General features: G+C 46.3%; 1 protein-coding gene across 1 annotated transcript in view; it reads left to right on the top strand.

Moving 5' to 3' along the window:
- The window catches only part of ptprt (protein tyrosine phosphatase receptor type T), a 199,781-nt gene that overhangs the window by 53,738 nt on the left and 120,691 nt on the right, over nt 1–25,352 (top strand). The window contains exons 3-7 of the mRNA XM_088937357.1: nt 586–860; nt 3,395–3,476; nt 4,386–4,501; nt 6,232–6,406; nt 18,203–18,496. Of these exons, the coding sequence (XP_088793483.1) occupies nt 586–860; nt 3,395–3,476; nt 4,386–4,501; nt 6,232–6,406; nt 18,203–18,496 (942 nt within the window). The remainder of the gene's footprint in view (nt 1–585; nt 861–3,394; nt 3,477–4,385; nt 4,502–6,231; nt 6,407–18,202; nt 18,497–25,352) is intronic.

The raw sequence follows: 25,352 nt of genomic DNA, 5'->3' as shown, positions 1-25,352 counted from the left end.
CCTGGAAGCTCATGGCTTCCTGGAACTGCGACGAGCGCTGCGTGGGTTTGCCTTGTTTCTCTGCTTTTCTTGCGTCCCCACTGTTCTTACGTTCTGTAGCACATAATGTTCTCTCTGCGTGAACACTCGCTGCAGATTCCTCCTTTGTTACAATCAATTAACCGTGCTGTGTATTACCCCTTCATTTGTCGGGTGTTACGATCTGTTATCTCTTGCCCTGAAGCAGGGGGGTCCAAGCTCTCCTGGTGCTGCCCTGTGGTGCCCTGTGCAAACAAGGTCAGGTGATTTCAAAGAAGGAGCTGTGAAAATCAGAGGACTGGAGGGCATAGAGCAGGTGTCTCCAGCTCAGTTCCTGAAGGGCCTTGTTTCACCTGGTTTTTGTTCCAACCTGAGTAGTCAATTAAGCAATTGACCTAATAATTTTTTCTAAATTACATACACTAAAGGTACAGTTGCCCCTAACTCACCTCGGAGTCCGGTCGGAAGTGTCGCAGTCAATGATGCTAGACGTCTAACTTGAGAAGGAGGGGCCGCTGGACCGCCAGCCCCCCCGGGATCAGAGCTGACTTGCTCCTCTCTCCCCAGGCTCCTTCATGATGGTGAACGGCTCGGGCAGGGCCTCGGGGCAGAAGGCCCACCTGCTGCTGCCCACGCTGAAGGAGAACGACACCCACTGCATCGACTTCCACTACTCGCTGTCCAGCCGGGACGGCTCCAGCCCCGGGGCCCTCAACGTCTACGTGAAGGTGAACGGGGGGCCCCAGGGGAACCCCGTGTGGAACGCCTCCTCCGCGGGCGTCACCGAGGGCTGGGTCAAGGCCGAGCTCGCCATCAGCACCTTCTGGCCCAACTCGTACCAGGTGAGCCCCCCTCGCCTCCCTCACCTCTGGGCGTAAGGGCTTCTTTTGTGTTCCAAATATTCATGTGCACGTTTCTGGGGGTCCTTCTCCTGCTCGAGAGTCACCCCAGGAAAGCTCTCCGCACTGCAGTGCTGCCAGGAACCATGTGGTCGTGTGGCTCCTTGATCAGCAGCGCGCAGTGCAAGGCTGGAGCAGCGGGGCGCGCTGGTGTGTACCCAGCTGGAAACTCACTGGCATGGACTGGGATGTATATTGTTCTGCCATTCTGCTGTATGATGGCTGTGCTGTTACAGGAAGAGAAATGTTTGGGCAGCAGCATGAATATCAAGCTATTTATTTTAGCTTTAATGATGTATTTGCTTAGCTCACAATGGCATCTGGTATGAAAATAATTTTATGTGTTTTGGAAAAATCTCTGTTTTTTATACAACTTGCTTTCCTTGCATTAACAGCTGGAGGTATTTTTTTTTCAAATTATGTATTAGTTAATAATTCTTAATTGATTTAGATGCTTTGCTTGCTTCAAAAGTAAGAGTTTTTTTTTTAGAAGGAATCATGTCATCGTTAATGGATTTGTTTTTTAAAAAGAAAAGTGATATATTATTCAATTACAATTAGTCAAATTTTATATAATTGCATGTTTTCCCTTATGAAAGCACATGGTGGTAACTTGTTCCATGCGTTCAGTGAGCTTTTCCAAACTCCCACAGTTCCTGTCATACTTCACCTCAGTGGCCTCGCTCTTGCCCACACAGTTCCCACTACTCCGCGTGCGCAGCGCAGTGTGAGACACAGCGTCCGCAAGGCCTAAGTGCGCACCGCTCTCACTCAGGCTGCTGTGGGCTGGATCGGTAGAACTGCCGGCTGGACCAGTGCCCACTGTGGGCCCGTGGCTGGGATTAGGAGACATACAGGCCAGAGACATGGACCCTAGTGCTGAAGCACTTGAAAGTCAGAGCAGAGCGGAGACGTGCGTCAAGGGTCCCAGGGCTTGTGACGGGGACACAGCACTGAAACGAGAAAGAAACTACTTCATTCTCTGGGTCCTAACAGGTGGCAGCCGAATATCACCAAGAAGGGGCATTTGTTCTTTGAAACGACTCGTGTTGCCCGACAGGTGTTTTTCTGCTGGACGAGAGGCTGGAGCGGTCTGCTTGTAAGTGGGCTGTATCTTCAAGTTTCGCAAGGATGTGATTACAGCCCTGCCACCTCTCATTGCCCTGCTGTGTCACAGAGGATGCTGATGCTGTGTGCTATTATGCACCTAAAATTATGCCTTTAAGAAAAATCTCACAAATAATGTGTTTACTTGCTGAGAGGCAGCAACTTGCCAGTGTGAGGGAGGAGGATGCGTGCCGAAATCAGAGCTGCTGTCAGGAGCCAGGACTGTACTGCAGCAGTTCGCTGTCTGGCTCAGGATTAGCCAAACGCACACATTTCGATGCCTAATATGCCGAAATACCTGACACCTCCTCCTGGTGGCTGCCAGCGATCACTGTGTTTGGACAGCTGCAGCCGTTTTCCAAAACCAGTTTTACTGATAGCCGGGGGGTATGAATTCTGCCTTTTCTGTCCGCAAATTGGCACCATTGACAGCTACACATACGAAAATCTATTAAACATTACTCGTCTTTTAAGGCTGTCAGCTGTGGCCCAAGGGGCCGATTTGACCATGACATCTGAGAAGAGATATAGACGTTAAAGTGGTCAGCAGGAGAATGCAGTTAAAAGAGCTACAGCAAAACAAAGGAAAGAAATCTAGCTTGAAGCATGAAAAGTGAAGATCTATGGTGGAGAGAACCATCGCTGTTTACAGCATTGCTCTGTATGTTCTGGCTGTACACTACCCAGGAGTGCCAGGGGCTGAAGGCTTGTGAACGATCCTCACCCCAGGCCTTTCTCATTCTCAGCATGCCAGTCCCACACCAGCATCTTAGGGTTTGAACTGATGATGTCTGACATTGCCCACCTCTGACACTGTGTGATGTGCTATTTGTCATCAGACTCACATAGGAACCCCTGAAGCTGGGTGCATTTGAAGGTGGAGTTTAAGTGTTTGTAAACTCAAGATGACTCCTCCACAGCTGTCCTTGAGTGGCTTAACACAACTTTATGGGCAAGTTTTTATAAGAGCAGTGAGTCGTTAGCAAGTTACCATACAGCGTGGTGCAGTTTCAGAGATTTCCTAATCTCTCTGACACTCTGAATTTTCTGGCAGATCAGTGTAGAATTAAACCCAGGCATCTCTCTGCCTCCAGATTTGTTGTGTTTGAGCTCCTCAGCTTTGAGGGATTTGAATTGAAAGTAGCTGACTCTAACACGCAGACAGCAGCAACCAGATTTCCTGAGCGAGTGGCCTGCAACTATTCTGCTCAACACAAGCGCTTGGGAAATTCAATCCTCTTTAAAATATGATTAACTGTTTAGCCGCTATTGGAAAACTTCTTTCTGATCTTACCCTTTTGCTGTGATGTGCACTGCTAACCTGAATTCCACTCCCTCTCTCTACTCAGTCTGTCCTTTCTCTTCCGCAGGTCATATTTGAAGCCATGTCTTTGAAAGGCCACCCAGGGTTCATCGCAGTGGATGAAGTCAGGGTTCTTGCCCACCCCTGCCGTAAGTAGCCCTGCTGTGACCCCACACTTTGAACCGAATGATCTTCTTTCCCTCACCCCAGAAACAACATGGACAGCGGGACCATGTTTCAGGGGGTTTAGAGAAGAGAGGGGGTGCGGGAGTGATGATTGTGGGTTGGGGAAATCTCTGCAAGCATGGCACAAGCATGGCACAAGCATGGATCTGCTGAGGTACGTTAGCCAGTACACACAGTGGATAGCCAGTGGACAGTGCTGCACACTCCATTCCCGCTCTGTAAGGCTCCGCCTGCCCGCTCAGCGCAGCACAGCTCCTGGTCTGTGGCCTTGGCTCGTCTGTAGGCTTTGCGAGAAGCTCAGTGAATGGGAATGAACTGACTGCCCTGCTCAGCTTTCCTAGCACTCTGTGGAATTTGCCTTTGGAGCGACTTAAAAAAGAAAACGCTCCTCGCGACCTTCCAGGCATCAACAAAATGTTTTTTTGTAACAATTTTTTAACAACAACAGTTGCCCCATCAGCATTGCCCCAGATGCCAGATAATTGCATAATGTCCTCAGTGCCAGTGATGCCCCAGCAGGCTGGAATGTGCTTGTTTATCTCAGACTTTCTGCCACATAGGCCTGAGACTTGAGTCTGGGTTTTACTGATGTCAGACTCCTGTGTCTTAAAAGGCAGCGTAAAAAAAACCACTTGAATAGTATTAATATTTCTGGGTAAATTGACATTGACAAATTGCTGGTCTTGGAAGAAAATCAGATATTTTTTCTAGTAATTTTTAGCTCAACCCAATTAATTAAAGAGAAAACTATTGGAAAGTTAAGTAAGGCAGGTTGTCTGACACAGAGAGAAAGTGAAACACTGCTGGTACCCTTCTCCCAGCCCGTGCAGGCCCTCCTTGACCGTGTGCTCTGTCTCTCTTGTCAATGGCAGGAAAGGCCCCCCACTTTTTGCGGCTGCAGAACGTGGAGGTGAACGTGGGGCAGAACGCGACGTTCCAGTGCACTGCCGGGGGCAAGTGGTCTCAGCACGACAAGCTGTGGCTTCAGGTCAGTCCCTCCAGCAAACTGATCACTTTCCTAATCGGGCCTGTTTAATTGTTTTCAGCTTCAGACAGGTGTCCTGAGAGCCGGGGCTGGGAGGTCCTGCTCTCATCCTGGCACTGTGCATTTGCCCACAATTGTATTTGCTACAGTAGTACCTGGCACTTGCATTGCAATCCACTGCAAGTCTTAATTTTCTTCCAGCTGATGCTTAATTATGTTCATCAGATGGGTCCATTAAGTAATTAAGGATTGATTCAGTAGAAACATTACCAGCTATAAAATTGTGCAGTGAGATGAAATTTAGGGGGGGGTAACTAGAATCTGCTTGCTCTGCTGCACTGCTTGAAGATGGAGAGAGGGTCTCCAAGTCCAGCCCTCATTCACCGCAGTCCACCAGGTGTTGAAGATCGATTCAGGTTATGACCTGCTCTAGAGCTGTGGCACCTGTGTGTTTCCCATCTTTCCAAAGGTTGCAGTGTTGTCTGTTTTTTTTATGGGTTTGAGCTCCTAACTACTGGCTTGAACTGATGCTCTGGGTACTGACTCAACACTACCCATCATGTGCACATCAGCTTTATTAGGTTGGTTGTTGAGTGAAATGTCTGAAATATATTTTTTCAACAGGAAGGAGAGGTACAATAATCACACCTTTGATACTTTGAATAGTTATGATTAGGAATGATAACCATCCTGCACTCGAGGGCCAAAGAAAACATTTTGCTGCATTGGGGTCTATTGAAGATCAGTGACTACAGTGACTGCTGATTGCATTTAGAACTGGAGTTCACAGCTATCTAGGGAGCTGGGCTGTGTATGCTCTGAGCACCCCCTGCTGGTCCACCAACACCACTTACAGCAGCAACCTGGGTTTGCTCTAAGGCCTGCCATCCCAGTGCTGACCAGGCTCAGCCTTGCTTGCCTCCTGAGATCAAGCCAGAGAGTGGCAAAGCTGCTGTTGACATGTCGCTCAGCAGCATCATAAAGCAGACAAACACTGTATACTGTACAACCCCAGTTACCGACAGCAGCTACCATCTTCTTTCTTTCCACCATACTTTACCCACAAAGTTCAATGTACAGCTGCTGCTTTGAGTGACAGACGTGGCAGCAAATGAAATCGCAAAACCAGCACAAGTCCTAATGAAAGCATTACAGTGCTGTCAGTCATTGTCATTCAGACAATAAGCCAGAGAGAATAGACATGAATTGAAAACTAACCCTAGTGGAGATACGTTTCTTAATTTATTGATTGGAGAACATAAACACAGCAAGTGGTATTAACTGACATTCATCAATTTTGAAAATTGTATTTAAAAAAAAATCATAATTTGTAACGCTGTTTATAGATTGAATCAAATAGTACCAAGCCCTGGTATATTAGAAGCTCATAGATCACTCCCTGGCAAATTTCACAGACAAGCAGAAATTCGATCTCTGCAGAATCTCTCTGTTCTGTGGAAGCAGTTAAAAAGTCTGAGTGGAAAAAACAGTCATACATTTAGATAAATAGCAATAGTAATATACTGTATAGTATCTTAATGATCTTTGAAAAAGTGTCCTTTGGATTCCAGATTTTTGCAGATCCTAGTCTCCTGCAGGCATTGAAGGGATTAGTGAGTTTGGTGTGCAGGGATGCGTTCAGCAGCTTGGGAGGGTGAGGAGAAGGGAGTGTGGGGGTCCCATCGTGACTAGAGATGCTCACGCGCTGCATGCTGTGCCCTCACATGTTTCAGCAGTGGAACGGTAAAGACACCGCGCTCATGGTGACCCGGGTGGTGAACCACCGGCGCTTCTCCGCCACCGTCAGCGTGGCCGACACTCAGCAGAGGGGCGTGAGCAAGTACCGATGTGTCATCCGATCGGACGGCGGATCAGGGGTGTCTAACTACGCAGAACTAATCGTGAAAGGTAAGGGTGGTAATAGTAGGTATTAACTATCCATCAGGCCCCAGCTGGGGTTCCGTGGGAAGCATTATCTGCACTAAAACCTTTCATTATTTCAGCCATCAGCAGCTGCCTGTGTTCTAATTTCTTTAATTATCTGCAAAGTTCTGCAGGCTGTAAAAAAATGCTGTTGGTTAAAAAAAAAACATCCCTGCACCTACAAAGGAAGCTGGAGATTTAGTTCCATCTTGGGGCTGAGCAGAGAAGTGCTCTCTGGCTCGTTTCCAGAGACCCCCTGCTCTCTCTCCCTCTCTTGGCCCTTTCGCACCCCGAAGCCATGTGGGGAACCTCGCGGGACTGACGATTCCCGGCCTCGCGTTACAAACATGGCATGGCTCAGCTTGCCCCTGGGTGACAACACTCACGACAGGAGCCGGAGAACAAGTGCCACGGCCACTTCCCTGCGTGCTCCACACGGCTGTTTGTGTCTGTAACGAGGGTGTCCTTGAAAAGAATGACCGTATTTCTCGGGAGGAGTCCGCACCAAGGCGAGCCAACTCAGAAGTGCAGGCGGCCATTCAACTGGGGAAGGATCATGGTGACAGAGCCATGCTGATGGTTATCAGATCGTTAACCTTCTGCAGCTTCTGCTTCTCTGCTTGACCTGGGCTGCAAATACAGTATTCAGCCCTAGAGGTTCCCAAGCAACTCCATCGATCAGCTCTTCTGAGTTGTGGCTGTTTTCTGGACAGCGGCGTGAAACCCGGCCACCCCCGCCCCGCCTGTGATTGTGCTCGTCCGCCTGGGGTTCGGGCAGGGCCGGAGCCAATCGGCCGCACCGCACTGTCGTACTAGACGTGCCTTCATTTCTGTTATTTGCCATCTCTGATATCGCGCACACAAGCGTTTTGGTAAACGAGACTGCCATTCTGCAGGCTACTGTGTCCTCAGATCCTCCATCCCTCCTGCTGTGTGGCTGATTGAGGTGAAACAGGTACGATTGCTTTTCGCAGGAAGTCTCGGCACAAGGAGTGAAAGTATCCTAACATCTGTGCAGTCCGAGCCTCTGCCGCCACACTGTGAGGGAGGATTATTCTTGAGCAGCATTCAGTGCAGTCCCCATTCTCCCTGTTACTTCTTGCTGCTGTGCCTTTGTGGGTAATCTAAAGGTGCATAAGTGCAGTCAACAGAAAATCTGATACTATTACCTTACAGACCACCTACTGTATGACTGAGCAGACTTTAGACGTTTAGAAGTTGCTCAGCAATTCAACATTAACAAGTCACACACACATGTGTATCGCCCTCAGTGGTGTCCCCTCTGTGTTTGTGGCCAAGCGAACCCCTAAAATAACACAGCCACAATGAAGCCTATTTTCAGCAGCACCCCCCCAGCCCCCACAGTCTCCCCACTGGCACCCTGGATCCCACCAGTCAGAAGATCCTTATAAATAATACCAAGAGAAGCCAGTATCCAGTGATGACAGGAGAGGGACTGAGGAAGCTTCCAACGCAGAACTGAGATCTTTTTAATTGCAGTTTGACAAACCAAGATTGGTTTCTGCCCCTACAAGAGGCCTGTGTTAGTGTCATGGCCCTGCAGGCGTGCGAGTGTGAACGGAGGATGTTCCTGTTTCGAATTATGGAGGCGCAGGAGGAAAGTTACAGAATTATGAAGAAGTTGTTGGGTGGTGAAGATGTATGATGATGATGGTTGCTGTCGATGAGAACAGGTTGTGATTCATGATGGCTGGTTGTAGTTTGGGGCTCTTGTGTGCTTTTGTGCAAAGCATCTGTTTCCCTTGGTTTGACCTCGGGAATGTTTTCCTTTGATTTTCTTTTGGCTCTGTTATTTTTCAGCTAGAGAAATTTGCAGTAGAAATATAGATGTGGTAGAGGTAATAGTTACTCAAAGCATTTGTACAGTGAGCGATGAAGTACTGTAATGATATGACTTTAGGCACTGTGAATGCCTATTTAGAAAAATGCACAGAATTTTACATTAGCGTTTATAGCTTTGTTATATGTGCTGCCATAGAACATAACATTAAATGTTATTGCTAGAGATTTCAGTCTGGTTTGGCTTTACTTTCAAAAACTCATTTGTTGTTCTTTTTTTTAAGCCCAATGTGTACCATCACGAATAACATTTATGCTGAATTCACAGCAAAATCCCTTATAGCTAATGCAAAAGTCATTTTGAGGTTCTTTTTGTAACGTTATTAATATTTCATTTTTATAAAATCAAGACAGTATTTTGTAAATGCACTTACAAATATTTATAAGGTGAATAAAATAAAAAAAATATTTCAACACAAATTGCATTACCAACAAATGTCATTCTTCAATATTTTAAATTGCGTTTTCGATTTCTCACATTAGAAAAACTGTTCACTCTCCGTGAATCAAGTAAAAGCAGTAACTGGGTTGTCATGCATTGTACTTCAATATAGATATGTATATGTCTTGGCAAATATATTATAATATTTGTGTTATTTCTTTTCAGTTGAAGGGAAACTTAAATTTGACTTAAATCTCGAGAATATTCCTATATGCTGTCGTGTCCAAAGCCCATTTCTGCCCATCCTGGGCCTGTGTGCGTAGTTGTGTGACGTGACTCATCCCGAGGATTGTCCGCGAAGTCATCCGTCATCAAATTGCCACGTGTCACGCCTCTGCAAAAGCCAGCAAAAACTTTGAGCGATTCTCATGATTGAAATTGGCAATTGTATCCTACCAGGTGTTTTCATGAATGGTGTGCAGGGACTATAAGAATAAATACTGTGCTAATAGTCTAGTTTGGTTTTGTTTTGCTTAAAAAGCATACGGAACTGAAAATTCTCTAATCATTACAATAGTGTCAGAGAATTGGATGGCAATGGAGTGTGCTGTTTTTGGACTTCAGATGCTCAGCAAGATAAATTATTTGGTTATGAATATTTTGTTTATCTTCAGGTTTTATGTTGGCACATTCAGTACAGAAGATAGAAAAAATGAGTGGGAAAACTAGAGCACCACTGAGTCATGGCTGTCCCTTCTCTGCAGCTTTCAAACACAGATTGCATGATATTCAGATATTCTGTGCGCTCCTGTCAGGCTGAAGAAAGAAACCAAATGAGTTAACAGCTCAAAAAATGCAGCTGGGTTCTCAGAATGTGAATGAAGTTTATGCTGAGTGATCTCAAATGGGGAATTGTGCAAAAAAAGAAAAAGGAAAAGAGTTTGAATCAACAGCATCTGTCTTGTCCCCGTGCCCACGCTAGGGCCTCTCCTGTGAGACTGTGCTCAGGTGCGCAGCAGTGGGCTGTCTTCCAGGGGATGCTCAGGTGTGCAGAGACACTGCTGACAGATAGCCAGAGCACTGGCCAGACTCACAGCTCAGCCATATTGTGCACAGTGTGTGGGAATAATTCTCCAGCATCACTTCAGCACCCAATGAAAAAAAAAATATCTGCCTTTCGTGGTCCTGTCCTCATTGGGACTTGTGTGCCCGGCAGCCAGAGAAATATGTGTTTGAGTGTAGTGTATTTTGTGCTTGGTGTTTTTCTGTTATGAAATTTCTAAATCACCTGGTCCTGCTATAGGCAGCCTCCTTCTTAAATACTCAAAGAATAAAGAAACAGTGGAAGAAAAACCTAGAGAGAGTCTGAACTCTCCTGTAAACTATCTGTGCTGCTTGTAGCATTCCTGGGAGCTTTCTCTCCCCCCCCCCCCAGAAAAAAAAAACAGCAAAATCGAATGAGTAAGTGCAGAGCGAGGATTCAAAGACAGAGCGCTACGTTTTCATTTTCACACGGAGACACATGAATACGCGAGTCTTTAAAATCAGCGGAGAAGAAGAGAAATGCTGAGATTTGGGTGAGATTAAAATGCTGCGCTTTATAAATGTGCTTTTCACCAGCAGGCTGTGGAGACATTAATAACTGCAGGAGGTGGGAAGGTGGGGATAGTGGGGGTCACATTGAGTTGGGGGTGGGGGCTCTTTTCTCAGTAGCTACAGACTGAGAGAAGAGAATCGCTGCAGCACCTCACTCCTGAACCTTACCTTTCTGCCCCCCGCCCCAGGTAATGGGACTCAGTATTGCTATGCTGCTCTTAAGTGGAGTGATACTGTAGGTTATTACTCTGACGCAGCTGCTTAAACTTAAAAGGTTCTCTAATGGGCTGAATTCATCTGTCTTGCTCTATTGGCCTGTATCGTGCAGACCCAACTCCATGCGCCCCCGGCCTTCTCTGCTAACTCTTTCCTGCTCGAGTATCTCCTAATGTACAGTAGCTGTCGCGACCCCTGCAGGGTCTCTCTCTCTCTCATTGATCTGCAGACGCAATGTGCATAGAATCGGGCAGAGTGGACTTTTCTTCCTGAAAACTCCCACTGGAAAAGAAGTGCTCAGTTGGGGTTTGATCTTTCTGTATCGGAGGAGACGGCCGGTCTGCCAGACTGAACAACGCCAGGCACACCTCCAACCTGCCCCTCCCTGCCTGTCCTCGTTGCTATGCCACGGGCTCCTGCTCCCCTCTTTCATGTGGTCAGGACAGCACTGGAAGAAAGAGAATAAGATAGTGGAGGTGTGATTGATTTATTAATGAGATAAGGGGGCATGTCCAGAGTCTGTAGATGGAAGAAGAAGGATGAGAGACGATGGATGAGGGCTATGGCTGCCTTTAGCTCCTGGTGTCTTCCACAGCCCCTTGCTGCTCTTCTTCCGGACACTGGTTGTGGAGGGAACACCTGCTGGTTTGACGTGGCCATCACAGATCGCTCTCCTGCCCCCTTCAAGCTCACAATTTGACCCCCATGGTAATCATTGACCCCTAACGATCGTTCATGGAGGGTGAGCTTTCCTCTTCCTGCTCACAGCTCCCTCCCTGTCCTCTCTCAAAGCTGCCTGTCCCATTTCCAGCCTCCTTTGCACCTCTTGTCTCCGGCAACGCGGGAAACCTCCAAACCAGCCAGGGCAGGCAGGCTAGTAGGGATACAGAGAAGTGGACCCAGCTAGTCATTGAGAGGAGCAGACACCCTTGCCAAGGGTGTAGAATCCACACGTCCACGCCTGTGCTAGAGGGGCTGGAGGGGCAGCAGGCCTGCACTGGAAGGTGGCAGAAACCGGTATTTTGGGGGGGTTTTGGAGGAGACAGTTGTCCTCCCCGAGCTGGAAAGGTGCATTAACAGTGGACGGCAGCTGTCCTGTTTGGGAGAAGGCAGGGGTCTGTGAAGACAGGCAGGTGCAATGCAGGAGGGGAAGCAAGGGGGCGTCCGAGTCTGAACGCTTCAAACACCTGCTGGTTCCTGTGTGTTTCCAGACCAAAGGCTCTCGCTTCTGAACCGGAGCAGCAGTATATCTGACGAGGAGCGAATGAGGCTCTTGCATTGGGGTCCCCGGAGACATTCAACTGGGTGTCTTTCCATTTCCCTTTGTGTGTTTGAAGTGAGCGGGGCTTTCTTCAGCATTGTTTTATTTATGGTTTGGATTAAAGACTTGAGATAGGAAATATTTCTTTATTAAAGTATTTTTATTTGTTTTGGAAGAATGCATATTGAAAATGCCCTAAGAGCACAACGAAAGTATTAATAATATATTTACACAGATAGGCGTGTGGTCAGAAGAAAAGAAAAGGTGGTGAAAAGATGCTTCATGTATTATGCATTATATGCGCTGTACACTGAGCGACAGTGTAAAAAATTCTACAAATGTTATAGGTTCCAGTACTCATTTATTGCATTTTTAATCTTAGTATGTAGAGATATTATATCATGCATAGATACACATCCCCAATTAAAAATTAGGGTGAATCCCCAGTTACGCTTCTGTTTTTGTCCTGGACAGCAGGACTTTAATAGCTATCCAAGGAGTAGCACAGCCTGAGTCTTTTAGGATCCGAGTCCTGTCTTTTGACTATAGATGAGCCGCGGAGATCAGATAGCCGTGTGACAGGGAGGGAGACGGAGCGCAGAGACTGTAAGAGCAGGGTGAGAGAAGAGGATGAAAGTGCCTGCCGGTAATGGGCCAGCATGGGCTGATAAGGAACAGCATTTGGGTTATCATGAGCGAACGGAGGAGTATTAAAGCATAATGCAGGGGTCGGATTGGCGCTGTATTAGACAAACATCCTGCACATGCTAACATAAATTGATCTCTGGAGAAATAATAAATAATAGAAAAAGGAGTCAACTCTGTGTGCAGATAAGGAATCTCTAGTTTCCCACAATAATGCACCTCAGAATGTCACTGACGTGCTTTAATTTCATTTCTCTGTGCAGCCCTGCACGCTGTGTGATAGCCTAAATATCTCCTTCTGTGATCAGCACGGAGGACAGGTACACCTGGGGGTGTGTAGACAGAGTTTGGTATGGTAAGACTGTCTGCTTAATAGGTTACAGTAATTAATTGGCAAGCGGTGAGAAATTAATTGTGTGATGAAAACCAAGCATTTACAAAAATAAGGAAGGCACATATCCTAAGAATATTTATTTTAGCCTCATACATATGAATGCTGCAAAGTATGTTTTTTTCATACTATAAACCATTTTTTTACATTCTTTGTTGTTTGGAAATGTGCTCAGTGTTAAAGCTAAAGAAAATTTGCAAAAGCCTTTCTATCGCATCAGTGGAGTGAGTGCAGGGCTGGGGTCTCCTGACGTTCCTGCAGTTGGTATTTTTGCAAGTCTTGAGAAAAACAGCAGATTTCAGTAATTGTTGTCTCACAGCCACAAATTCCCATTTTACGCTATACTTTTCTCCTACTGCAGTATCTGCTGTGCTCAGTGGGGTTTGATCTGATAGCATGTGATTGCTGAAGCTTTACAAAAATCCTCGGATTTAAAAACTCCCTGTGGAGTGCAGGTGATAAAGACTGAAATTATGAGGCTGATGTTACAGGCTTGGTTTGCCGCCAGCGTGCGTAGAGAGCTGGTTTAAGGTTAGTGTGCATTGAAAACTATCAAAAATTTGAAATGGAAGTGAACCCCATTTAGTGCGAAGCTAAGATAAGCATTTCCCTGTCGTCCCCTCCAGCGAAACTCTTCGTGCTGAGGTGTTGGGGGAGCAGAAGGCTTGTAAGGGGCTACGCTGTTTCCAGAATCCTTCCTTCTGTTTGTTTAGAGGGAGAGAAAAAAGATCTCCCTGCTTACCCGTCAATCCAAGTGGAGAAGGTCTTGCGGGAATTTCACAGAAAGGCTGGGAAACAGCAAGCAGTTCTGCAGGCTTCCACACTGCTGTAGGTTCCATTGTCATGAGATAGTTTAATGAAGCAGCAGTTTCGAACAGCAGCAGTCTGCAGTGCAGGCCAAAGCAGAACAAAGGAGCAGTCAGAAGGCCATCTTGATCTGCGTGCAAACCCATCTCGCCGTACTGCAATCGTCTCTCTGCTACTAAACCTAAGCCCAGAGTTACTCTTGTTACTCGGGGTGCTTTTGTCAGCCCGACTCCAGACAGAGATGGGCCTAGTGTTTGAGTTGCTGTTGAATCAGTAAGAAATAATCTGTAATAATAAGCGAGAGAGGCTGATGACTTTCCTTATTTGCTACAGCTTAGAGAGCAGGTACTGTACATCTAGTTGTTCGCACATGCCTTAGCCTCTAGGTTTCTACTTACTGAACACCTGTGTCTAATTATTTATTGGTTAATTAAATAAAAGGTTAATGTTCACTGTCCCTTTTAATTAAACAACGCCCCTTTAATGTAAGCACGTAGTCGGGTCTGCCAGACCTTTCTTTGTTCATGCAGCATGTGTTACTTGGTAACAGGTGTATGTTACTCGTATGAATAATGGAAGAGCAGGGTTTCCACAGAAAGACATCCTTTATTTTGGTCCTTAGTTATAAACAGCATTAATTAAAGACTAAAGGGTGTTGCTGTTGGATGTTATCATCAGCTGTAGTTCTAGCCTGGTTTCTGCTGCAGGCTGGAGCTGGGCTTCGAAAAGTGTGCAGAAGTCGGGCAGGCGTGGCGTAGATTTAATCTGCCCAACACTTTGTACGCGACCAGTCTGCATTACTGCTGTTTACGTCATGTTGAAATGATAGTTCAAGTTCGAAATTAATTGGCTAGTAGAGGAAGCGCAGCACAGAGGTGCAAGGATGTGTTTTTTCCAGGCTTTCTGGCTGTGGGTAGAAAGTGTCTCTGTAACATGAGGTGCTGAGTGTGCTGAAACCCGCTGTCTCTGCCAAGACAATGGCAGTTTGAGTTTTGAGAACAAAATAAAAGTCCATTTAGTTAGCTGTCAATATTTGAAATTCTGGAGCAGCCCGGTCATTCATTGTTGCAGACACACTGCCCTTTTCTGAGCAAACCTTTTGTGACTCTCATATATTAATTCAAGGAATTGAACTGAGAATCGTAAAAGTACCCTTACACCGAGTAAACTTGGGGTGTGACCTAGCTAAGGGGCTTGTTCTTTTGGGGTACGCCCTTTGTTACCTGTTACAGGCGCAAGTTTTATCCTAGAAAGTGATCTAGCAGGCGGCAAAGTAAAGCCTGTGCTGGAAGAGCCGAATCGGCCAGACGCGCTCTCCGGCGAGCCAGCAGAGGCTTTCCCGACGCGTCCCCTGCCTGCCTGGTCACTCGTGCGCAGTCGCGGAAACTGGGAGACTTAGCTGATTTATCATAAACCTCTTGCGCCAGAATTTAAAGTCCAATTATCATTTTCTGCCACTCGCTCTCCCGTTAAAAAGTTGGATACTGGGAAGAGCGCAACGAGTATGGATATGGATTTGGAGATCTCTAGAGAACCACTAGTTGCCGTTCAGCAAGCGGACCCCTTTCTCTCTGGGCGGGTCGTGTCACTCGTGGGAGGGGGTGTTACGTCCCCGCGTGTGTCCGTATGTTTTTTTCCCCACTTCCTGTATTTGGATACATACCCCCCCAATTGGTCCATCATTACACCATTGCGGCAGTGGTGACGTCATCGTCAATCAACTCCCGACCAATCAGCAACTAGATCTACAGTTAATACCTGAACAAGGTTCGGCTCCATTAGCTCTTCGGTTAGTGTTCGGTCGTTTTGATTACCTGTATTTTGTTATTACCTTACCCTATTCCTTGCTCGTGTATTTTCTTCGGTATTAATTAATAATAATTGCTTACATTTTATATAGCGCTTTTCTGGACACTCCACTCAAAGCGCTTTACAGGTAATGGGGATCCCCTCCACCACCACCAGTGTGCAGCCCCACCTGGATGATGCGACAGCAGCCATAGGGCACCAGAACGCTCCCCACACACCAGCTCTCAGTGGGGAGGAAAGCAGAGTGATGAAGCCAGTTCATTGATTAACCCATATTAACCCATTGTCCCATAATCGTGCAATTGGTTCACACTCGTGTCGTGTTATTGTTAACTGTGAACTCGTACACCCGGGACAAAGGTGGAGGTAAGGGCGCCGGGTTACAGTGTGCGCTCGTAGGGCTGTTTTCCGTGTGGACACGCTGGGTTAGGGGCGTGTGCCGCTGGTGTGTTTCGGTTCTGGTCAGTTCAGTGCAGGGACGTTAGGGCGCTTGAAGACGCTGAAGTCCCTTTGGATTTTTGTTCAGGTTAGACCTCGCTGTATTAGCTAGACTCATTTGGGTTTGTTATTTTCTTTCCTTTGGCACCGCGCAAGTTCCTTTTCGTTGTTATTGTGTCCTGTATACGTACCAGTCACTTATTCTCTTAAAAAAAATCCCTTTTGCACCGAACTTTGGTCACGCTTCCTAAGTCCCTCACCAGAAATCCACCTGCCTCCAAACCCATCCTAAATGTTACACCTCTTTAACCCTAGACACCTGGGATCCTAACACTGTTGTTAATTAGCAAAACTGCTAAGGGAGCGGGAGCCGTCTTAGGCGCATATTGACGCCAATCCAAAAGAAACGGTGGTCAGGTCAGAATGTTAGTCTACGCAGGAACGACTTTCCCACACCTCCTGCTGGATCTAGAATCGCACTTGCAGTGTGATGTTTGAAGTAAATGTGCCAAACGGACATTGAGCAGGAGCAGTTTAACTGGTTTTAAGACACCTGACCCACTTCAGGTGCAAAAATGACTACAGCAGTGTGAGGGAGCCTATATTCCTGAGTGGAATATGCAGCTGAGGTATCACGGGGAGGGTTCTGTACAAAGTAGCCATTTTGGCTCATCTAGGAAACGAGGTGGGTGAGTAGCTGAGCCGTAATGGTGGCTGATAGCCCAGTAAGTGATTACAGCTGTTGGTGGGAGTAATTAGTCCCTGATAATGATACATCGCCGGGAACAGAGCAGGAAGGTAAAGGCCAGTGGATTGAAAGAGATAAAGGTGAGCAAGTTAAACTATACTTTAATAGTTATTTAGTTAATTTGGGGTTTGGTGCTAATCCTGTCTCATCTCCTTATGGAAAATAGTTTAAGAAAAGCATAGTTAGGGCTCTGCTAAAAAGTTAGGATTTTTGTTTTGGTCGTTTTTATTTAATACTAAAGGATATGTCAGCCTGTTGTAGAAAAACAATCTGACTATGGATCTAGCTTTGAAACAAACAGACCTTTATTATTCGGCCATCTGACAAGCAGCTTTTCAGGTGTTTTTCATTCCAAAAAAACTTTGGTGTTGTTGAAATCTTCAGAGTTTCAAATCATTGTAGTAGCTCTTAAGAAGATGTTTTTGAAAAGGGATTTGAATGTGGATCTGGCTGCCATCTTGGTTGACTCTGGGCCCCAGTCTGTCACTAATAATGTGTTACTTGTCTAGCATGAAGTCGCTATGCTGCCTGGAGTTGGATAGAAGCATTCAAAAGTGAAAAGAAGAAAATAAAATCTTTAAAGTCACCTACAGGCTTGTGCTATTTGGAAGCTTAAAAAAAAGCTCCATTATGGAGCATTAGCTCAGATTGCTGTTGCCTGTTCTCACAAGCTCATTAGTGCCTCAGAAACGAGGGCTACATTAGGCATCACAGCCCCGATTGATGGAGTCTACAGTCCCCAGCGGCTCCCGGGGAACCCAGACGCCCAGCAGCGGCTCAGTGCTGGAGGGGGACGTGCGTGTCCCGACGTTCAGAAGCCGGAGCCCTGTATAAAGACCCTCTCTCCCGGGGCCTCGCACGCCGTGGCCAGTGACGGTTAGCGGCGGCGCTGCGAGGGAGGCGGTTTCCGATAAGGCACGCGAGGCGGAGAGGGCTCGCAGGCCTCCCGGGAGACTTCGGGATGGGGCAGCGGTGAAGATGAATGAAGGTGGGGCGTCTCTAGTGAACAGCCCCAACATGAATTGCATTGGGTTTGACTTCCTCAACCCAAAACCCATCGTTCTGCAGCCCGCGGGCTTCAGTCGGCATGATGAGCAGCATGAATCTCTGCATTGGCTTGCCGTGTGTCAAACTGCGTGGAGTTCACCTCCGTTCAGACCCCCGGCAGGCAAAGCTGGAGCCACTTGCAAAGCACTTTGTAACTGCGTCAGAAATGGGTTGTGGGGAGAAGCAGTTTTGCGTATAGCTCAGGAGATGATAACCTCCTGAAGGATGAGATGAGGATGAATCTGTGGGATGATTCGTACTGTTCCCTCTTGACAGGTTCTGTCAGAGTTTGGTAATGATATAGCCACATGTCATTGATTGTAATTGCTGTTTGTGTTCTGTAATAACCGCGTAGGCCATCGTATTTTCATATCTGTTACAATTTACTGCCTGCGCAGCCGGCTCAGTACAATGCCCATACCACTGATGAATTTCAACACTGATTGCTTGAATAATATTTAAATTGCCTGATTGTTGCGTAGTGACTGAATGGCCACAAGGCCTGGGAAGCACTGGAAGGTCAGATCGCTGGCCGGCCCAGGTCTGTGACACCACTGGTGACGAGTCTTTTTCTTCCGCAGCCCCACCCACTCCGATTGCGCCCCCCGAGCTGCTGGCAGTAGGCGCCACCTACCTGTGGATTAAGCCCAATGCCAACTCCATCATCGGAGACGGGCCCATTATCCTCAAAGAGGTGGAGTACCGCACCACCACGGGGAACTGGGCCGAGACCCACATTGTGGACTCGCCGACCTACAAGCTGTGGCACCTTGACCCGGACGTGGAATACGAGATCAAGGTCCTGCTGACCCGGCCGGGGGAAGGCGGCACTGGCCCTCCTGGTCCCCCCCTTATCACGCGGACCAAATGTGCCGGTGAGTACGGCTCCACTCTTCCTTATGGCTTCCGTGGCAGGAGGGGGTCACCATGCTGGAGGTGAGGCTGTGCATCTTCAGATCATGTGCTGAGCTTGAGAGCTCGTACATGCAAAGACCGCATTGTGCCCATCTGGCTTTCTCGCTTGTAGCTAATTTCCAAGGATCGCAGGATCTTGTCCAGCTGTTTCCCAAAAGGAGCCAGGAGGTGTTGGCCTGCAGGTCTTAGCTAGGATGCTCGTTCCAGGCTGCCGCAACCCTTTTGTGTGAAGAGGTGCTTGCAGCTCTTCTCCATAGCTTCTGGTTGTGTCCTCAGGTTCCTGTTTTATTATTGACTGCAAAAAACTCCAGAGGGCTCTGTCAGTGTCTGTCGGGATTTTCAATCAGGTCCTGTCCTGGTCTTCTCTGTTCAAGACTAAGAAGGTTCAGTTCTTTTAGCCTGTCAGTACAAGACATCACTGCGAATCCTCAAGAACGGTGGTTCTTGTCTGGACTGATTCTGGAGCAACAGTAGGCGTCGTGTATTGGGGTGACCATAAATGCACACAATATTCTAAATGAGTTCTTATTTGTAATATATTGTGCAAATCTGAGATAAACCCTTCTGATAAAAATGATACACTTAAATATATATTCTATCATCCCAGCCCTTCATTTTATAATCAAACTATAGGATTTTATTGTCAGATATTGTCAAATAACATTAGTAGCATTGCAGTTGTGAACGTGACTGGGATGTATCCACAATTCCTTGCTGTGTTTTCTCAGTTTGACTGCCAGTTCTGCCCCAGAGCCTAGATTTAGGTTAGCCTCCCTCAGACTTGTATTCTGAAAGATGCCCCTGGATCGGTGCTATTCTGAAACCAGTGCCTGGGTGTTGTTATGCTTTTTGCTTTGAAAGCCAGGCTCTACTTAGGTGGCTTGCTCTTTCTTTTATGGAAGATAAGTGCCAGCAATCTTGAAACCATGCCAAACACAAAGGCTTCACTTTTGACAAAAAGCAATATTTTCTTGCTAATTAGAAAACCTTGTTGGGGATTTACTAGTTTATCCTTATGAATTGTGCAAATACGAATAAATTGGGATTGTAAATACAAAAGAGGAAAGGAGGGGGAAATGAAGCAATTTCACATGTAATTATTTACACAGTAGGTAGGATGTAAACCATGCCTGAACAAAGCACACTTCATTTAATAAACTGACAGATAATCAGATAAAAGCACAATTTTCTGTAATCATACCAGTATGTAATTTCTGAGAATCTAGTTTTTAGTACTTTGTGATTGCGTCAGTTGAAGACAAGCTGGTATGTGACCTGAATCGCAATCTGAAGTACAGAAGAGCAGGAGAGAAAAAGTTTCTGTTCTCCTGGTGAGTCAGATGATGAAGAGTCCAGCTGGAGTCTGAAGATGGATAGCTGCACTGCTGCTGGGTAAACTGGTTCTGCTCCTGAAGAGCCATGCAGCTTCTCTCTTCTCTTCTCAGCTCTGTTTCCAGCCCATTGACGTGTCCTGATTTATTTATTATCTGTATGGCATAAAATAAGGACAAAGCCAGAGAACATACTCATGCACAGATTACAGCAAAAAGCAACCAAATAAATAGGTTTGTAGATCACCCAGTTTCACAGTATAATAAGCACTGTGGTGCATGTATAGAATGGCTAGTTCTGTTTCATCTGTACATCTTTGTAGTCAGTTTATCAAACTTTGGCATTTTGCCAGTGGAAACAAAGTGCATTTGATTCACTATCCCCGCTGTTAATGTGGTGCCGATAAAGTGAACGAGAAGATTTTTTTTTTTACAGAAATGAGAGCAGATTAATTGGGTCAGTCTAGGCTTTCTCCAGGAGTCTTTCACCTTAGTGAGGTGAGGGGTGACGTCTCCAACCCCAGGGATAGAATTCATCTCTGCAGGTAGCCAAATGAAGTTCCTGCACACATTGGGATTTCACCCCAGCAGGTGCAGGGCCAGAGGCTGGAGCGAGACACCAGATACTCTAGTCGGCATGCGTTCGGGCTGCAGGGGGAGCGTGTGTCCGTCTTGTCAAAATAAACCTAGGGAAGGGAGCAGGAAGGAACCAAGAAAAATGGGGAAATAAAAGCAAACATGAAGGAAGGAACAAGGCTCGTGCTTCCGAGACAGAGTGATTGCAGCTGTTTTTACCTCGATTAATAACGCAGGCAACGTTCTGGCATGGTGCTCTGGGTATACCAAGAAAGAAGCAGATATTTTTCTGTTTGGTGAAAATAATATACAAATATGCCGGCATCATGCCAGACCCCTCCAGCTGTTCTGTGATGCACCGGGCACCACAGGTTCCCCTTGCCTGTCTAAGGTCTCCTCTCTGGCCTTTCCACACTACTCTGACTACACGGCTCTGATCCAGCACTTCCCAGTCCTGCTTGCTGGAGGGAGAGTCATCCCAGTTGCATTTTTCTAATCCAAACCACGATGATTCATATTATGCTAATGCTAATTCAGTCTGCTGTAAACTGTTTCCTCTATAATACAGTACCTACAGGCAGTAGCATTCATTATGCTCATGCAGCAAGGACACCAGGGTAACATATTCAGGATGGAAAACATTTAGCAGAGTTAAAGGCGCTTTGGTAATAATAAAGCCTGATGAAAAAGTACATAGCAGTCAGTAAGCGAATAATGCAAAGGTGGAGTTTGGCTTTGGTGGTGCAGGCTTTACAGCTGGAAGACTGAGATACTGTCTTCAGAAGCTCCTTTGACAACACTTTCATGAGGTTTTGAAAAGTATCGCATTTCTCCGTCCCGAAGTCTTTGTAAACAGTTCTGGGCAGTAGAAGGGGTGTGATCATGGGAGGAACCAGATTAAAATACAGGCCTTAAGTTGAAAAGATGCTTTTTTTAGAAACTGATATCAAAGTTTTCAGGGGGCTGTGAAGGTCAGCGCCTCTCTGTCTCTTCAGTGGCTGCTGACATCATCACCCTCAACAGGAGGTTCCTTAAAATGTGAAAAATGTTCTGGTTCTGTTTCACCTTGGATCAAGACAGTTACAGACAGAGCCCTTGTTGTGCATCTGGAGGTGAAAGTCCACAGAGAGGGACTTGACCCTTCTGTTGCAAACGACAGCGAGGGAAAAAACAAGAAACGGCAGCGCGTTTCTGGAGGGGTCGGGGCAGCGTTTGCCCCCGGTCTTCTTTTGAGGTGCCACAACGTGTTAGAGCACACCGATGAGCTTGAGAGAGCCGTGCACCCTCCTCGCAGGCGGTGCGGTTCCGGGGCCAGGGGGCCAGGGGCAGCTGTCAGGTCCTGGCGGAGCATCTTCCCTGCTGCTGGACTCGCCTCATCGTCGGCGGCTCCGAGCCCGCGGGCACGTCGGGTTTGTATCGAGTGCAGCGGCTGACTTGTGCACGCGGCGTAGTTAAATCACAGGTCCGACAGGTGTTCCTCGGCCAGCACAGGCACGAATTGACCGCAGTCCAGGAGTTATTTAGAGATGCTGTTTCCTGGCATTGAAATAAACTGTAAATCTGTTTTATACAGCATCGTTACCAACTGCTTTTGTCCTGAAAAGAAAGTCGTAAACTGAACGGTATAACAGAAACTGCTCAGTTCAAAGAAAATTAAATAATGAATGTGGATGTGGGTCAGCTTAGCTCTGTATTGCCCTAATGCATTTTAGCACTTTTGCCTTTCTAATGGTCCCTGGGACACTCTCATGTTCACAGAAGGCTGACAAAAATTTGAGTAGGAGGTGCATTGTGAACTACTAATGGAGGAGTGGGATGAGCACTGCAGTCATGCTGAAGATGAAATGAGCCCAAGTGCAGGTACAGGAATAGTTAAACAGCACTGTCACGGTCTGACCTCTAAAGCAAATCACTTGATTTTTTTTATCTGAAATCATTACGTTCTGAGAAGCAGTTTCTCTGATATCTGGGATTCAAGGATTTTGGTGTAAACAGATTAACTTTCTTTTTTCCATTCCTGAAATGGATGGGATGGATGGGTGCTCTCTTGATTGCAAGGTCCAGGTGATTGGTTTCTGAATGTGACCAGTTATTAATGGGAAATGTGAGATGAGACAGCATTTCATTTGAGTCTCCCCTGTCACTGAATCCCTCCTTGCCATCATTACTGCTGACATACTCTCTCAGCTTAGCACTGAGAGCTGCTAAGGCTTGTTAGGAGGTAGACTTAAGATCCCTAATCCATTCTTCTATTGCAAAGATCTATAGACCTCTGCTTGACTTGAAACCAAACAGGATTATTATCTTTTCTTAACAGTTTATATGTTCTTTGCCTTGTGTTAGGAGATTCAAGTGAAAATACTTTGTGAATTATGTGTACTGGGCTTCAATAACACCGTCTTCCCACTCCTGTCTCTACCTCCTATCTGCAGTGTGCTATAGGTGATGTGACTGCATTAACTGAGAAGTGTTGACACCTGTTCTAGACCTACCCAAGTGAGCATTCAAAGGTACCCGTGAAATCCAAGCGCGAGAATATTGCCGTTCATTGTGTGCTGGGCACTGGGACGTACTCTTCCTGTATAAAAACAAATCCTTAACCTGTCTGTCTTGGTATGGCCCTATCTAAGTCTTAGTTCTGAAGATGTATTCTGAAGACTATATCTCCTTTCCTACCTATTAGCCGGATGTCTTCAATATTAATTCTAAATACTCTGGTTTGTACTGTATGTGCCTTGAAAGACAGCTATGACTTCGAAGGCTTCATCCTCCAGCTCTCCTTGACTTCTGTTAGTTAGCTGCTGGTTGTGAAAGAGGTCGCATCCAGCTGGGGTTCTTGAAATTGTCTCAGTCAGCAAGTCCGTTTCACACTCCCAATTTTTCTTGTACGTTGCTGGTTTTCTGGCACAGGGTGCTTATCGTCCCTGAGAAAAACATGGAACCTCTTTGCCACTTCCCAATACGTAATAAAATATTGCTGATACAGACCAGGAGATCAGTCACACTCATAGATTTATAGCCCTTTTAAAGGCTTATACTTTTCAGCTAATGGTTTAAATATTTATGTGACAAAATCTAATACATCATAATCTCTACCCCTCGCCTGGCCTCCTCGCGTTCTGAGATAAGGAAGCCAGTGTTTCGAGTCGCTGCTGTGTTCGCTGCGTCTCCTCTCCTCGCGGGCCAGGGCTTTGGACTGGGCCCCGGCCAGGCAGGACCGTGCTGTCCAGGCTGTGACCCTGGCTTCTTTCCAGATGAGACCCTGGGATCAATTGATCGGGTCAACAAACGAGCGGATTAGACAGGCTGAAAGCCCTCTTCTCGTTTACAGACTTGATGCTTTCATCAGCTGGCAGCACTGCTGTGTATTTCTGCTTGAAATGAATTATTTCCTTAGCGTGAGCCTGGATTTACACGGTGCAGGGCTCTATTTTGTTTTGAAATGCCGTGTCTTTTCCAATACCTTAATGAATTATTTAGCCAGTGGCTATATCACCCTGCAGCTCGCACTCCAGTGAAGCTCAGCAGGTGTGAGCCTGGCCAGTACCTGGATGGGAGACCTCCTGGGAAAGCTGAGGTTGCTGTCGGGAGAGGTGTTAGTGGGGCCAGTCGGGGGCGCTCACCCTGCAGTCTGTGTGTCCTAATGGCCCAGTATAGTGACGGGGTCACCATACTGTAAAAAGGTGCCATCCTTCGGATGAGGCATAAAACTGGGGTCCTGACTCTGTGTGCTCATTACAAATCCCAGGGTGTTTCTCAAAAAGAGTAGGGGTGTTACCCCAGTCTCCTTGCCAAATCTCCCCCTGGCCTTTGCCAGTCAGGGCCTCCTAATAATCCCCATCTCTGAACTGGCTTCATCACTCTGCTCTCCTCCTCACTGAGAGCTGGTGTGTGGGGAGCGGTCTGGCGCATCATCCAGGTGGGGCTGCACACTGGTGGGGGTGGAGGGGATCCCCGTTATCTGTAAAGTGCTTTGACTGGAGTATCCAGAAAAGCACTAAATAAGTGTAAGAAATTATCATTTGTAAAATACAGCAATATGAATTTGTAGTTGTATTAAATTGTGTTCTCAATGCATTTATTCCTGCCAGTTTTCTGTCTGTATGAGAATGTGCTTTAAATTTTGAGGAGGTGAGGGAATGCCTTGTGTTCAGGAGTGTATACTGTAGAAGAAGTTTTCTAGAATATATCCTCTTCTCCACTGGTTTGGAATATGTGAAATAGTGGAGATGTACCTAAGGTAGTAAAAAATGAAAAGGGTAGAACTGATTTCAGCTATGTTCTCCATTTCCTTTGTTCAGCGCGGACCAAAGGGTGATCCTCATATCACTGTAATATTTTATTTATTTTTAAATCTTTCTCTCTGATCTCCTTTTAAAAATGAACATGGTATTTTGAGTTGGGATTTGACATAGGCTGATTGTTCTTAATAAATGAAAACGGAGATTAAGCGAATATTCTGTATTACATAAAACGTATATACAGAACAGATTATCATCTTATTATATAATGCATAAGTATTGTAAAAACAGTCGCACTATGCATGCCATTTAATATTTCTTGCGCACACAGACAAGCTGTGTGTGAGCCCATTTTTGTCATGTCCTAGACAAGTTTGTAATGGGCTTCTACAGCAAGGTAGTTGAAGATGTCAATACTCCAGTCTGTAGTTTGCAGAAGAGAAAATAAATCCGGTTCAGGTTATTGAAATGTGATTCTGAAGTGGAAGCAGCAGTGTAATAAAATGTGCCTGTGCGCAACCCATTCTTCTTCGAATCCCTGCATACTAGCGCTGGCCCAGTTCCCACTCACAGATAGAAAGGCATCACAGCGGAATTAACTGGGTTCTTTTTAAATTTATATCTCCGCAACTCAATACAGACGTCATGAGCTAGCATATTACAGATTT

This window comes from Atractosteus spatula, chromosome 19 (assembly GCF_055471065.1).
Source record: "Atractosteus spatula isolate fAtrSpa1 chromosome 19, fAtrSpa1.hap1, whole genome shotgun sequence".
Lineage (NCBI taxonomy): Eukaryota > Metazoa > Chordata > Actinopteri > Semionotiformes > Lepisosteidae > Atractosteus > Atractosteus spatula.
The sequence above is the reverse complement of the archived record's forward strand: the minus strand, read 5'-3'. Positions and strand labels throughout refer to the sequence as shown.